The sequence below is a fragment of the Phoenix dactylifera genome, chromosome 5 (assembly GCF_051530095.1).
Source record: "Phoenix dactylifera cultivar Ajwa chromosome 5, Ajwa_hap1_PhDact_Kaust_v1.1, whole genome shotgun sequence".
Taxonomy (NCBI): Eukaryota; Viridiplantae; Streptophyta; class Magnoliopsida; order Arecales; family Arecaceae; genus Phoenix; species Phoenix dactylifera.
Window position 1 is genome coordinate 32,825,599 of NC_143194.1, and position 15,765 is coordinate 32,841,363.

Genomic DNA, 15,765 nt, shown 5'->3' on the forward strand with positions numbered 1-15,765 from the left:
CGTTATACCACACTAATGGGGGTGGCAATTTATGATCCGTCAATTTGACCCATGAACGATCTATTTTAAGCAAGTTTAGATTTGACATAAAACGATTTAGGTCATAAATGGGTCAACCCATCCAGACCTATTTCTTAAATGAGTTGGATTCAAATTTATATTTGTAACCCATTTAACTCGTTTTGATCCATTTAATAATTAGATTGGGTCAAACCCAATTATCTAATATATATTAAATCTGTTTAACTTCTTTAAAAACTTACTTAACTTATTTAATTTGACTCGCTTTGCTTGTTTAACCTGTTTAAATCTATTTATTCCATTAAATATCTATTAGCCATTTAACTTGACTTGACCTGTTTAATAAATAATTATGTAGGTCGAATCAGATTACCTGTTTAATAAATAAATTAGATTTAAATCTAAAAATTTAACCTATTTAATAATTAAATTAAATTATGTTGATGAATTTTTGATCTGATTTGCAATCTAAAATTTACAATCCAATTCATATATGACCCGATCTAAACCGATTGCCACCTCTAATTGTAACACCTGCCTCAAAATTGTTGCAGCGTGGCGACCCCGATTCGTCAACTCGTAACTACCCATGGGGACCGGTTCAGTCTAAGGAATCCGGTTCGCCCAAACCAATGGGTCATGCACCGGTTCGTCCGTTGTCGTACAATGGGGAGCGACATATAGATCAGGAGATCCAAGAGACGGCGAGACGGAAGAAGTTTCTCCCTACGGTAAGAACACATCAGAAGCGAGAGCGAGGGAGAGAAAGGAGATGTCTGGGATGCATGTGATGAAGAGGATTCCTCGAATTAAATTCCCACAGAGGCATCCTAATCCCCAAGGTCTGATCCCGTTTCTCCTCTCCATTTACCGATTGCATTGCCCTAATCTCTCCTTTTTCTTTGTTTTTTTCTTGATGAATGTTTTCCGTTAAACTTCAAGATTTTTCTTTTCGATTGTTAGGGATTCTTATAGTTTCTTTGCACCCGTCTAATTTGTTTTTAATTTCTGACTGTCAATTATTTGTTTTGATTTCTTTTTTAGGATCATCTACCGCATCTGAGCAAATATTGTTCTCTCGATCGAGTAAGTTTATTTCGTAATCTAATCAAGAAAATTATTTGCTTATATGTGATTCGAAGAAAATTTGATTGCAAGGTTGTTTTGAATTGCTCCATTTATTATTATTATGTTTGTTGAAATTTCGATGTTCTTGCAAAAGAACTTTAATTCGTTTTTTTATGCTTGACATGGCGTCATCTGGATATCTGTTCCATCACATGCGTTTCGAAACTTTATGGGGATTATTGATCTAGATTGTGCTTTAATTGTCCCTTCAGCAATCTAGTAAAGATATACGAAAACAAGTACTTGTTTTGTTTTTGCTCTGTTAAGAGTAGGAAGTTTTTATAAGCAATTTGATATACGAGGGATTTAAGAGGTGGTCCTTGTTGTCTGTAGCATTTGTTGATTGAGGAGAGAATATCAGTTACGGAGTCTCTTTCGGTTAGCCTAGCGTTTAATTATTGGCCTAAACCCCAGTATATAGAAGAAATGACCAATTCCTGCTGGTCTTTTGTTGTTTTTTGCTAATTTTGGTCAAAATATTATGCATCCTGTTCTCTTGCGAAAGGGTTTACTGTCATACTATTGGAACTAGAGTTTTTATTATTATTATTTTTGAAGGCTTTACGTTGGTTATGTTTTGAAAGTGTCATTACAAATCGCGATGTTTTTAACATAAGAGAGGAAGAAAAAAAACTTGACATCATCTTTTTTTTTTTTTTTTTTTGGGGGGGGGGGGGGGTTTGGGGGAGGTGTGAAAGAATAGATGCCCTACAAGCCAATCGCAATATGTATTGCGAAGGATTTTTCTTTTCATTTGTCCAAATCATGTACATGACATTTAATTATGAATAAAGGCATTATGTTTCATCATACGATGTTTATTATATTTGTGATGAACCCCTTAGATTAGGGCAATGGTTTTAGGGCTATGATGAGATCATACTAGTGAGACCTAAAATCCTAAAATCCTAATCTTAAATATTTTCAGTCGTTGGTACATTGAGTCGGGGATCAATGTTACCGGCAAGATTGGCACATCTTATATATGCTCGATGCAGAGGGTGTTTGATCTCACAATCACTGAATTGACCTGTCTAGAAAATATCTTATGAAGTCTTACTTACATGTCAAAAGATGATTCTCTTAGTGGGAGTTGTGCAACTGATCCTTTAACCTGAGATCACCATAGTATCTTGTGCACATAAATCTATGTTTTGGTTTACACTCATTCATGACAATAAGTTGTATACGAGGTTTTTTGGATATGGTGGATTGTGTACGAAGATTATGAGTAGGTCAACAAGGAATCAATCACTTCTAGTAAAAGAAGATCGCATCCCATTTATTCTAATCATATGATAATTCAAGGAGCCTTTGATCAAAGCAGAATGAAAATTAGAAAGAGTTTCTAATGTTTCATGATTTGAATTATCATTAGAAGATTAAGAGAAATATGAATATGAAATTGAGTTTGACATCCATTCATACTCATACATATTCGGGATGCAGTTTGATTGAATGATTGAATTGCACGGTAACTTGCCACTGAAGGGTATTTTTGGTATTTCCACCAAATTTCATATTTTCCGGGTAGACATGACACGTTGCTAGACGTCAATCTTGTCTTATAGGTTTAATCGAATTAAAGAGTTTAATTCGATCGCCAATTAGAAAGAATTCTAATTGTTAAGTTCAAGTTCGTGTAGTTTGGACCTAAATCGATTAGAAGAATTTTAATCAAGTTGGGTCAACTCGCACTCACACCTATTGCTGGCTAAGTATGGAACCCAATGGGTCACACACAAGGAAACTTATCAGGGGTCTAATTGGATTAGATCATGTTCGCAAGGTAGACATCCTAGCAGATGTTGCAAACCCTTAGCTCCTGATTCGAATTGGATTCTTAATTGATCTAATTTGATTAGATCATGTTTTGATATGGGTTAGCCAAGAGTTGGCAGCTAATTGGCTTGGTTTGAGTCTAATTGGATTAGATTTGATAAATTATTCAATTTAGACCGTTAGATCTTTATCTACCGTTGGATGAAAACATAATAGTGAGTTGGTTTGAACCCAATTGGATTGGGTTAAATGTGGCTTTTAATCATGACCATTGGATCTTCTTCAGTCATTGGATGAAGACATAATGGGATGATTGGATGGCGCCATGAATGAGGACCATTGGATCATCCTAGAACCGTTGGATGATCACATAACTCCTTATGGCGCCTTGCATTCTAGCCATTGGATCATGATCATATGATGGCACATCAAAGGGAGAGGATGGATGGCGTGATGAGGATTTCAAAGGGAGGCGTGATGATGGTTTTCTTCAGAAAAATTATTTGAAGGAAAAGGATATGGCACCGCATGAAGAGGCGCCACTTGGTTTGGATAAGGATGTTTCATCCTTATCCACTTATCATTTTTTCTTGATACACCTCCCCCTCTTTTTTTGTTGGCGCCCCATCCAGATACGCCTCCTCCTTGTTACGCCTCTTCATGATGGATGTGTGGATTGGATGCATCTTTTGGTGATGCATCCCTACGCCTCTTATAAATAGGCTAGCGCTCCACCGTATTATTCCATTCCAATTCCAACTCTCTCTCTCTTATCCCTTCTTTCTTACAAGCCTTCTTTCTTTCTAACATCCCTCTTAGGTTGTCCTAAGCCAAGACAAGGAGGTCTTCTTTAGGACAAATAGCTTAGAAGAAGATTTAGAAAAAGAAAGAAAATTAGAAAGGAAGGAAATCAAGCCATTAGAGTTCTTTAGAAGAATTCTGCATTAAGGATCAAAAGTCTTGGGAGCTAAAGTCTTGATCAAGTTTTCGTGTGGATCACCATTGGAGGGCGGACACTTGGACGCCTCGTGGAAATCATTCATATTGGATTAGCGTTAGAGGTATTCTTCTATTCCTACATTTATATTTATATATTATTTGATTGTTACCATTAAGGTGATTTAGGCTTATAAGGGTTTCATGTTAAGGGACTTTATTAAGAAATTTTTAAAATCCCTAGCTTCTGCTGCCCATTATGACATGTTAAAACCCTTCAAGGTGGATGTGAATTTGTGTACAAAGCTAGCATTGTTATCCTTGTCGAAGATTTCAAAATGATTAAGCCTCAAAATACAGAATGCTAGAGGATAAGGTGAAAGGAGTGAGGGAGAACCCAACCTAACCTGCGCAAGTGGTTTGATTTGATCTTCAAGAGGTCAAGTCACCTAGACTTCTTAAGAATAGATCAAAAGTTTCTCATTCAAGGAACCAACTTGAGCCCAGCGGCGGCCCAATGCATTTTGGGGCTTAAGACGAACTCACTAAGAAAGACCTTTTTTTTAAAAAAAAATGATGAAAAAATTTTAATAAATGCAAAATACTTTAAAAAATCATTTAAAATATATGGTGAACTCAAACCAAAGATTTTAACTAGTTTATGATAATCTGATTGTACCCCTGCCTCATTTTCCCATCTTTTGAATGATGGTACTCAGATTTAAGAAGAATCACTGACTCGACCACATCCGGTGCATTTGAGAATACATGAACCTTCACCTAGTGATTCACCATCACTGCCCAGAGAAAGTAGAGGTCTACTTCTACACGTTCCATCCTCCATTACAGAGAATCATCAACAAGCTAACATATTTATAAGCAGCATCCGCCTAGTCTAGCACAGAGTGTTCTTTTGCAAAATCCTGCACAGGCTGCAGCTTGAAGCCCATTTCCTTGACCCTAGTGGAATACTCATGCACTAGATATAGTTTTGTTGGTATCCTGTTTATGGCAATATCATTGCCTGTTTCTTAATGATGCTAGCATGTTGGCATGGTTTCCTGACTTGTTCCCTGAGATGATGGTTAACATCCGAAGTTTATTTTCTATCTCTGACTTTCCATTGGAATAGTTCACGCAAACACTTTAACGAAAGAGTATTTTATATGTGAATGGGTTTTGTTTTTGGCAATCAACTCCCTTGCTTCTTAAGCTAAGGACTAAGAAAAAAAATCTTTTATCATTTGGTTTTTCCTTGTTACTTGGACGTTTGATGCTAACATATGTGAGACATTGTGTTATCGCATGGTGGCACGCACAAAAACCAGCAGGTGATTTTGCCTCTATAAAGTAGTATAGAGTAAGCAATTCATGAAGCGAAGATAGTATATGCACCCGTGGATTCCATCTTGTTCGCTTGAACAATTCATAAAAAAATATTTGAGAAACTATATTATACGCATGGTTGGCTGGACAGAATCCAGCAGGGACTTTGCTTGTATAGTAGCATGGATTGAAATAGAAGGTCATAGAGCAAAAATAGTTGTGCCCCTGGATCCTAATGCTGTTTTTGTATCTGCAGCATGTACAAACTTAATGCTTGACTTATCTACTCATCAATTATGTGATTTCATTTTTGCTTGCAGTTAGGGTGCCTAATCAATTTGTTCTTCCAATCATGAATAAATTTTATAGGCATTATTCTCTCTAAAATGCTGAAAATCATTCAAGATTACAAAAATCTGACTGTATGCAAAATTTTTATGAAGAATTAAATAGATTGCCAACTATTCAATGGTTGACAAATTTTCTGAATTATCTGCATATAAAGATATACTTAGTTTCTAAATAACCATTTTCACTAGTTCCCGCATGCAGTTGCGCACACTATAATTTTGCATCTTCTTTATGAGTTAGAATTAATTTCTTTATTAAATCACACTTTTGAACTTTTTTTTCAAATTATGAATCCCTACGGAGTTATTTTCGATAATTAACTTGTGAGTGTTTAAAGGCTTGTTCCTGCCCTAATGTTGCAAAGTCATTTTTGTGCAGATTGGGCAGGCTTCTGATGGAGGAAATGATTAGATGTTTATATATTTGGATTAGATATTTATATATCTGCTATGTTTGATTTGGTAATAAATAGAAGCATAATATATGGTAGTGGACCATGACCCCATTTGGATTTGTGTTGTTGAAGACCTCTCATAGGAAAAGATTTTCCTAATGACAAAATAATGCAGATGCTCTGCAATATTCAAGATATTGCTTTTTGTTAATCTTAATCTTGTATTTCATGAGAATATTAAACGATTGGGTTGAATTGTATTTTTATAAGGTAGGGTTTCTTCAGGACTTTGATGATGCTTATATCAAGTCTGAATATAATTTGGCTTAATTGGAAAATCTCTTTGCAGTCATCATTATTCTAACATGTTTCAACTTTTAACTTAAGAACTATCTGGTCTTGAGCATGAATAAGAAATTGGTTCAGACTGACTGGTGTTTGTATCACTTATAATATGCCATGATACCAGTTATGGTGGATTGGTGTATATTATGTGTATTGTTAATGGGCTGGTTAATTATATGTATAATTAACATATTTGCAAAGTTGATATATAGCCCAAAGTTGCTGAAGTTGTGGCTTGAGAGATAGATACTGTACAATTGTTAGACCGCTCAGCTGTCTCCATTTCTCTTTTTTTATGCTCTTCTTAGTTCTGTTATATGTATAGAATAAGAAAACATGTTTGTTTTGGTACAAAGAAAAGTTGTTTTCATTTTCAACAAATTATGCACGAGATCTTGTTGCTACATTTTTTGTTAATTAACTATTCTGAAATCTTTCTTTTCTGTCCGCATTATCACAAATTCACAATTGTATTCCATTTATAGGCGTGGCGTCCCAACCACAATCACCCCCATCATCTGGTGGGGTTCCAAATTACCGATTCAAATCAGATGTTCCTGCCCCACCCAGCAACACTGCCATAGGTGGGAAGGCTTCACTCTTACCAAAGCGTACACCAGTCTCAGAGAAAGAAATTGAGGCCATATTGGTACGCTAATTTCCTTTCATGATTCTTTTTCCTTTTTAAGGCACTTCATGATCCGTTTTTCTTTGTAGTTCCTTGTGCTTCATGCAAAGGTCAAAACCTTTCTTATATCTTGTAATTTAGACTACATACTGTTGCAAACACATGCTTCTATGGTGGCTGGAAGCTCAAAATTTCTATTCTCATAGTGTATGGATTATACTAATAGCTGAAATTTAAAATTGTCCTCTATGAAACGCCTTTCACTTGTCTGCTTCCTATGTGGCACTGAATAGATGCAGCCTTCTGTGAACGGCCCAATCCCTTGCAAATAACACTTACCTCTGAATAGCCACATAGTTAGGGCACATTAAAATTGATATGCTCTTTTAGATAATTAGTCTGATCTTCTTCTTTTTTTGAATGACTATATCTTATTCTGATGGGGATTTTTATTTTTTTGGCAGCTGGGTGGCTGCTTTTGACTCTGGATGCTGTCTGTTAGCATCACAAATAAGATTACATGCTGATTCTGTATGTTACTGGAGGTTGATGATTGAATCTTGTGAAAGTATGAAACAAAACATGGTTCCAAGGCATTTATCAAATGAATACTCCAGAATATGGAGGTTTAATGCGTTGTTGTTTCGTAACTGCTGCTCAGAACTGTAACTTTATGCCACATTTGACAATGTCCTTTTGAAATAATCTGCTACTGCCTGTACTCTTCTAAACCAGTTATCATAGTTCTTTTACTTGAATTAGAGGTACGTTCGGCATGATGATGTAAGCTTAGCTTCAAGTCTAGATTGACTCCTTGGAAGGAACATAAAGATATGCCAGGTATAGAGACCAAAAAGTGAAAGGCAGAACTCCTCGTTCTACATTATCATCTATATTTTTTATGGGGGTTTTTGAGTTTATTTTATTTTTTTAGCATTCTGCATTTCATTCTAGTATAGATTAGATGGGCAAGGGTTACTAAGGGAGGAAGGAGGGTGTTGCAAGAGAGTATTCAGACCCGAACAACACTTGAATTTTAGTATCTATTCTTCCGGGCTGGACCAATTGGGCAAGCCTCGTAGTCTATAAGCTCTTCTAGGGCTTGTAATTTGGAAGTTTTCATTTTGTTTGAATTTGAGATGGATTATATAGATGGTTACTTGTGTCGCCTATTTTTTCCTTCTCATGACTAGGCATTTTTATTGTGTATTAGGACTATCATATTTTTACACTATCCCACCATCGACACAACCTTGTAATAGAACTTTACAAAACTGTACCCCCAAAAAAATTATAAATCCATAGCAAGGTTTGCATGTCATGCGGGCCGCCCAGGTCTATGGATTACGTATCATGCGGGTCGCTAGGTTTGAGAACGATGGGTGGCAAAGCCAGTGGACATGGACTTGCAGTTATACTCAATCCCAAATGTAGTATAAGGTTAAAACAAGAACATAAAAGGTTACGCGCTCTTATCGCCGAAACACTTAACAAATAAATGCTCGGTAGATGAGCCTACTTAGAAACTCTTAGTCAGTGGCTTATATGAGCGTTTCCATGTTACTGGTCTATGGGCCCTATCAACACTTCTGTAATATCTTCTGAAGCTTGAATGCTGCTTCTAAAATGGCAAATTATACTCTATACCGCTTGCATCATGCCAATCAGCTCATCTTCTTTCTATAGGCCAATCACCAAAATAAGTGCAGGATGCATGAGGCCTATATGAAGGTAATAAGGTGATTGACGTGTTGCACGACCATATTGTGCATGTGGTATAAGGTATAATTTCGAACTTGCCGGATCAATTAGCAAGAACTTATGTCACTTTGTCCAGTAAAATGAGAGCCCAGAATTCTATTTACTTTCTCTGTTTTGCTCTGGCAGCTACATCTATTTAATGCAAATATCACTAAAAGATCACGAGCAATAGGCAAATGGGAACGCACATATCGTGTACTGCACTATAGTAATACGGAGTGGCTTTCGCCCCAAAATTTCCGCCAAATGAATTTCTTTAGTTTTGGCGGAGATCCCATGCATCTAAAAATATTAGTCCTATATACATCTAAGAAAGCCGGTTATCTGTAAAATGACACTAGAAGCTAAATGAGCTGCTGGGAGATTCTTATGGAAACTACTTCTCCATCAGCTCCTCTGCTCCTCATCGCCTGGAATTTCACTTGAAGCCCTGCGTACGCGCACGCAGCCCATTCTATTAGACAGACTAGAACCAAAAAGAAGGGGTATTATTTTGCTTCATGCGAGTTACTTGCTCACCCTCGTTTGGCTGGAGGTTGGTGTTGACGGCGACAGCGTGAAGGCAGAGCCTGGCCTTGGGCTGCCAGTCGCTGGGCTGCCCGATCCACGACTTCACATCCAACACCCCTATAACACCACCAACACCAGCAGCAGCAGCAGCAGCAGCTCGTTTTCCATTGCGACCATTAGAAAAGATAGGACTGAGGTAGAGATAAGAGTGATGGTTACCGGCGGTGCAGGGAGAGGTGAGGTATTTGATTTCGAAGATTCCCCCGGTGGCCGTGTCGGAGGGCTTCTCGATCCGGTGGATCCCGATGTCCTCGTACTCCCAGCTCCCGTTCCTGTACCCCTCCTCCAGGAACAGCTCCACATGCCTCGCGTCCAATACCTGCATCGTTCCTGCATGCGAAAAAAAATAATAAAAAAAAAAGGAGAGCGGATCAAATCACAATGATTGGACTGAAGAATCATATCATCTCGGCCGTCCGATCATCTAAGCCTCTTCCGGCCGTCCAATCTTTTGCGTTATATGTATCCGCCTGACCGTCGTCGCTTGGGAGCGAGGACGCACCGTGAAGCCTGGGGGTGCCTTCGTGGACACAAGCAAGATGGGGGTGTGTTTCTTGGCTCGGTCCCATACCTTCGCAGGTGTTGAGGTTGCAGACGGGGCATCGGACGAGCTGCAGATCTGAAACGTCCATTGAGATTAACAGAATCATAGTCGTCCCGTCTGAGGGCAAATCGGGAGATCAAACGGTCCGGATCCGCAGTCCTTGAAATGAGAAAGGATGCAGGGCGGGGGAAATGGTACCAGCGAGCCATATTCCGGTTCTGACGTTAGTTAAGACGCACGTGCCGGAGGTCTGGATGGTCCGCTCCGGGTTCCCTTCAGGCTTGGGCAGCTTCTTGGGCAGCACCAGCTTCTCCGTCAGCAGCACAGATGGCGTTTCCAAGACGAAACCGCCGATCCTCATCCAATCTAATGTCCGTCAAAACGACGTCAAATACCAACCGCAGGTAACAAGCCGACGTTAAATTACGGCTGCTCACCTATGTGCTTCTCCTGTTGACGGAAGCAGTACGCGTGGCTGCCGTCTGCGTACAAACGGACACGCGTCAGTTGGACGGTCTGGATGGGTGTTAGATGGGGAAAGATTCGTACGAGTACGGAGTACCAAAGGCGGATTTGTAGAGCTGCTTCCAGGTGAAGGACACGTGTCGAGGAGGAGGCACCTGGAGGTCGCGAAGGCAGGCGTACTTCCAGATGCTGTCCTCCATGATCAGACGGTGGAACCACCGATTGGTCATCCCCAGCCTCGCCAGATCCTTCCCGTCCAAGTACTTGGCCACCTCCGTCCATATGTCCGCCTCATACCTTTTATTTTTTTCTCAAAGTAGAACAAAAGAGAAAAATAGTAGATCAATTCATTCGTTTTTCTTATTTATTTAATCGAAGACAGTATGAAATCCTTCCGTCCAAAAAAATAGATAAAATAAAAAACTGCGGTTAGCTGACGGCATTCTGCGGACGTCCTTTTGGTTTCAGCTCACTCGCCTCCAAAAGGAGACGGGAGAGGGCAAGTTCGAGAGAGACAAGGGGTCGTTGATTTTTTATTATTATTATTATTTGAATTTCTGGGTTCCCGCTGCTTGGGATGGAGGGAGGAAATACAGTTACGGACTACGACCTGCACAGATCAGACGGCAGGTATTAACTGAGTGAATGAATCGAAGGCTTCTGTCCGCCTACGGAGATGAAGCGGCTCATGGACGGCCCAGATTCGTTTGTAACAGACTGTAAATGGCTTTTTGTGTAACGAGAAACGTAAGCGGGAAGCTTTGAAATGAAGAAAGAAGGAAAAACTAACATCAGGAATTTTCCATTAGATCCATATCTTCTAATCGGCGTCGGTACGTGCATTTCAGATCATTTGCAGCAGGAGCTGCGCCGATCCGCGATATGAGAAAATTTAATCTCGATTTTCCCAACGGGACAAATCGGATCAAAACAGACAAGCTTAAACGGCTTGAATCGATTAGATTTCTAGAGCTCCAGGTCTGATATAGCTTTATACATATAATTTGAATCTAAAACTAAAACTTCTCGATTCACAGATTGTTACACGGATCGCTAGAATCAAGTTGCTATGACCAAGATCAGTAATCTAAGCATGGATTCAGTGGAATTTTATAGTTCTATTAGAGAAACTCCAAGATGAGAGAGAGAGAGAGAGAGAGAGAGAGAGAACCAGTTGAAGCCGGAGCGGCAAGTGAGGAAGTTGGGATGAGGAGAGGTGCAAGACGAGATAGTTCGCTCTCTCTTTTTCGATCTCTGGATCGCCCCGCCTCCCCTCTCTCTTTTCCTCGATGGTTGCATCTCGTCGCCTCCTCCTTCTTCTACTTCCCTTTCTCTTTTCCTCGGATCCTCTCTTTCCTGTGAGATCGCTGGAACTCGGGGGAGAAGCCTGTGACGAGATGGCCAAAGACCCATCCCCTCCCTCTATTTGTAGGCGCTTGGAGGGCTACGTTCAAAATTTTAAATAGAAACTAAAACGTAGGAGATCCAAGTAATTTATAGTATCATTGGAGGGCATTTCTGGCATTATGATCAAATTGGGGGCCACGTGCCCACGCCTCAGTTACACAGTACGGCTTCATCTGTTTACTTGATCCAGCCACGTAACAAGATCGTAACGCCTTTAGATTTACAGAAAAAGTACATCTATGTCTAATAGTTTCAAATATTACAGGGGCCCGCAAGGCAAACTCTCGCTCATGATTTCAAACATTATCGTTGCAGCTGTTGGTATTAACGTTATTGTTGTGGTTAGAAATTTGGTCTAGGGTGACCATGCCGGAGTAGTCGGGAGAGCCGCCAGCCGGGATGGAGAAAGAATGACGCCTCTTGCGCTCCAGAGATCTTGCACAAAGCCTCACCAGGGATTCCGGTGAGGGCCCTCCAATGCTTAAGTTAGAGTGGATCTTGAGTGGGTTCGAAAGTCCCCATGCGTTACTTGATGTGAGCTATTTATAGTCCATGCAAGGTGTCCAGGTGGCGGAGGTATGGCCTGTTCTCATCATAGGAGGAGATGGCTTTGGTTCGGTGGCATGCAGACAAAGTTTGCTTAAGGCACACGATTTGAGCAGTCTTTGTGGACAGTGTGGTGTTGACAGATGTGACAGGGTACGACTCCTGACAGTAAGCATGGCTGGAGCAACAAAGCATGGCCCCCGGTTGACACGTTATAGCGTGATCAGCAAGCAAGGCATGGTGTAGTGAGGTTGTGATGTACGGCCGCCTGTGCGAGTATGGGCGCGCGCGTGGGTGCGGCGGCAGGCAAGGTCGGGGAGGCCGCGGCATATGCTTGACGAGGTCAGCTCGGTAAGCGTTTGGGCGACGTCGACTCGGTCTTCCTTTGGCCGAGGTCAGCTCGTCCTTCGACAGGATCTGAGGTCGGCCTAGCCTCTGGTCGAGGAGCCCGCGTTATTATAGATACCTGTGGTCGCGGGAGCTTTTTGGGCTCTTGGTCGACTCTACAAGGCGCCCCGAGCCCGGCTCGAGGGGCGTCATTGTAGGTACCTACAGTCGACGGGGCCTCTTCAGCTCTCGATCGACTCTGCAGGGCGCTCTGGCTTGAGCCAGGGCGTCATTACTTGGCAAAAATTGGATGGTTCCGCGCTAGAGCAGGACGGACCATTTTGCCTCCCATCAGTTATTACCATCGTTGTTACCACTAGCTTATTAAGCCCAGATATAACAATTCAGCCCCATAAAACTAATCAAAAAAAGGAGAGTAAAACTATGTAGAAGATTAACAAAACAATGAAGACATCAAGCTGAGGCAAATTCCTGAAACAAATTCCAAACCTACCCAATTGTATAAACGAGACATCTCCTTTCTCTATCCAGCTACCGTGTGTTTGCTGGGGTGGTGTCTTCTTTCATCAAGTATTTATCCACCTGGCATGCTGCTTGCCGGCCCTCAGAGATAGCCCAAACAACCAGTGATTGGCCACGTCGGCAGTCTCCAGCTGCAAAGACTCCATCAATATTAGTGGAGAAATGCCCATACACTGCTTTGAAATTGGATCGGCCGTCCCTCTCCAAACCTAGTTGGTCTGCAATAGTCTGCGAGAATATATTGGTTGAATATAAGTTAGTCCACAGAAGAAAAAAAAATGATATCGTAAAGGGAACTTGATTGGCCGACCCTTTGCTTTCAGCTGCGCGATGAGCCTCGAGGTCGAATTAAGTTCACCTTTAAGTATATGTACATAAGCAAATGGAGTTACTAAATTCTTGCAGTGCAACAAAAGTATGTATCATATGTTTGCTGATCTAACAGCAATCCAAGTAGAAGCAGAGTAATTCAAGGAAGGAGTTAAATTTTATGTTCAAATATGCAGGAAGCGTAGAAAATATGGATGTCAGAACGAGGAAGGTACAATGACAAAAAAAAGAGGGTCTTAATTAACAAGATTTCTATATGGGTTTCTTGGTGGAACATGATGAATGGTGAGACAAGGAACAAATGAGGAGCAAGGATGCTTATGCACAATAATTCCGTAGTGCAAATAAGCACTCGCAAGCGGAGCATGAGTAGGTGGGATGAGGATTGTTGCTCGTAGTTAAAATTATGCAAGGAGGTTGATGAAAGGATAATAAAATAAATTATTGACTATTGTGAGTAACGACCAGTGCAGACCCTGCAATGGCGAGAGCCCCGTGCACTAGGCTGCCTTTTTGTGGTTGACAACAACCAAGATTTCCGCATCTAAAATAGCATTCGTTCCTAGCATCATGGCCGCATGGATGATTTAGGAACTGATTTTAGCAGAGGTGGGTGGGCGGGCGGGCATGCGCAAATACAGAATATTTTCAACTGCATAGATCAAAAACTCGGGAAGCAGAACTCACTGATTCTGGACCAAGAAATCCCATGGCTAAGAGCACCAGATCAGCTTCAATTATTTCCTCTGACCCCTTGATTTCCTCAAATTGGAACTTCCCACAAGCATCCTTAACCCAAGGCACATGAACCACCTCCAGTGCCTTAACATTTCCATTTCCATCTCCTATAAACCTCTTGGTCAGGACTTCATAAGATCTTGGGTCTTTTCCAAACTTGGCAGCTGCTTCGTGGTGACCATAATCAACACGGAAAATGCGAGGCCACTGCAATTTAATTTATTACAAAAACAATAATAGGATGGTTAACACAGTTGCATCTGGTGTCAGTGTAGTAAAAAATCTTGACGGCATGCTATGTGCGAGAAACCATGGCCTAGTGCAAGTCTGGATCCTCTCCAGTTCTATGTGGGTCCCATGTAATCATAGCCATCCCACAATATATGGATTGCCATGATTAATCAACTGGCCCCCTCCAGTCCAATGCTGAATGAACCAGGGAAGATCAGAACTCTAGGGGAAATACATACTTCGTGCATACAGTGGATTTTCTTGTATAGTTGCATTACAGCAAACTTAACTCTTGTAAGCAGGGGAGGGCCACATTCCTTTCAAATGACCTGAAAATGATCATAAGGAAATTGATTTCTTTATCTGATGGTCATCATGATTAGATCATTCCATTCACTTGGAAAAAAAAAAGGCTTCGACCAAGCGACACCCGCAAAAAGGGCCACCATGAGCATATGCCTAAAAGTGAATCTAGAAATGCAGGGTGACAAACTTGTTATTTAGGTTCAGAGCAGAACCTGAGGCCATGAGTTGCCTGGAGCTCTTGTTCGAGGTGGCTGAGAAAGGAGTTCTAGATTGATAATGCTCGTACAACCATGCCGTATGGACGTCCCTATGCAGTCCGTTCCTGTATCTCCGCCACCTATGACAACGACCTCCTTCCCTTTGGCAGATATATATCTACCATCTTGTAGGTTGCTATCAAGCAAGCTTTTGGTATTCATATGCAGGAATTCCAAGGCAAAATGAATTCCTGAGAGCTCACTCCCAGGAATAGGCAGATCCCTGGAGGATGATAATGATGACGAGTTGTCAAACCTCTTAAACTTCTTACAATCATACATGATCTATATTATCACATTATAGGTTGAGATTTGTCACAAAAAATAAGATAGCAGCCATACAAGGTGGAGAAGAAAAAAGAAGATGAGGAAAATGTAGATGATATAATATGGAATAGGAACTAACATGTTCACATACTTCGTCTGATGCACTAAATCAACAATGATGCTCAGTCTCCAATAGCTAAGGGAATGCTTCATGTGCACCTTTTGTTTGCCTAGTTTCTTATGTATCTGATATTCCTTTCCCCTCTCTCTTTTATATTCTCTTTGTAAGATCAATGACACAGCAGCCAAATAAATTGATTATTAGAGTAATTTTCAGAAACAATGATGGGAAAAGCAGATTTACCAAGTAAGAGCACAAATTTCACTTATAATTGCAAGCGAGTAATGAATTTGCGCAACGGGAGCGAGTAATGAACATACACAGAGGAAGCATCAAGTTGAAGTCCATATGATTTTGCAGGAACATTTAGAGAAGAAATACATGATATTATATTTAGTTTATGGCATAAGACTTACCCAAAGGGCAATAACAGGGGTCGAC

The 15,765-nt window shown here is 40.6% G+C and overlaps 2 protein-coding genes and 1 pseudogene across 2 annotated transcripts; 1 reads left to right on the forward strand and 2 right to left on the reverse strand.

Annotated features, from left to right (window-relative positions):
- The first annotated feature begins 707 nt into the window (after positions 1-707).
- On the forward strand, positions 708-7,669 carry LOC103702974 (uncharacterized). The gene is made up of 4 exons (XM_008785647.5): positions 708-863; positions 1,066-1,107; positions 6,769-6,932; positions 7,376-7,669. The coding sequence occupies exons 1-4, from the start codon at positions 794-796 to the stop codon at positions 7,391-7,393; spliced, it is 294 nt and encodes a 97-aa protein (XP_008783869.2). The 5' UTR covers positions 708-793; the 3' UTR covers positions 7,394-7,669.
- A 1,283-nt stretch (positions 7,670-8,952) lies between these two features.
- LOC103703047 (putative F-box protein At3g61730) lies at positions 8,953-11,675 on the reverse strand. The gene is made up of 8 exons (XM_089930912.1): positions 11,423-11,675; positions 10,349-10,548; positions 10,224-10,268; positions 9,985-10,152; positions 9,814-9,861; positions 9,402-9,572; positions 9,192-9,299; positions 8,953-9,102 (listed from the first exon to the last, which is right to left on the reverse strand). The coding sequence occupies exons 1-8, from the start codon at positions 11,662-11,664 to the stop codon at positions 9,017-9,019; spliced, it is 1,068 nt and encodes a 355-aa protein (XP_089787038.1). The 5' UTR covers positions 11,665-11,675; the 3' UTR covers positions 8,953-9,016.
- Positions 11,676-13,081: 1,406 nt separating this feature from the next.
- Positions 13,082-15,218, reverse strand: LOC120111731 (glutamate synthase [NADH], amyloplastic pseudogene; annotated as a pseudogene).
- Positions 15,219-15,765: the final 547 nt, after the last annotated feature.

What these genes read in the sequence shown, in the direction of transcription:
- LOC103702974 (XM_008785647.5), top strand. Translation starts at nt 794, where the DNA reads ATGTCTGGGATGCATGTGATGAAGAGGATTCCTCGAATTAAATTCCCA. An exon ending in GAGGCATCCTAATCCCCAAG is followed by an intron (nt 864 to 1,065) that starts GTCTGATCCCGT and finishes TTTCTTTTTTAG; the next exon opens with GATCATCTACCGCATCTGAG. An exon ending in AATATTGTTCTCTCGATCGA is followed by an intron (nt 1,108 to 6,768) that starts GTAAGTTTATTT and finishes TTCCATTTATAG; the next exon opens with GCGTGGCGTCCCAACCACAA.
- LOC103703047 (XM_089930912.1), bottom strand. Translation starts at nt 11,664, where the DNA reads ATGGGTCTTTGGCCATCTCGTCACAGGCTTCTCCCCCGAGTTCCAGCG. An exon ending in GCTCTACAAATCCGCCTTTG is followed by an intron (nt 10,269 to 10,348) that starts GTACTCCGTACT and finishes GTTTGTACGCAG; the next exon opens with ACGGCAGCCACGCGTACTGC. An exon ending in CAACCTCAACACCTGCGAAG is followed by an intron (nt 9,573 to 9,813) that starts GTATGGGACCGA and finishes TTTCGCATGCAG; the next exon opens with GAACGATGCAGGTATTGGAC.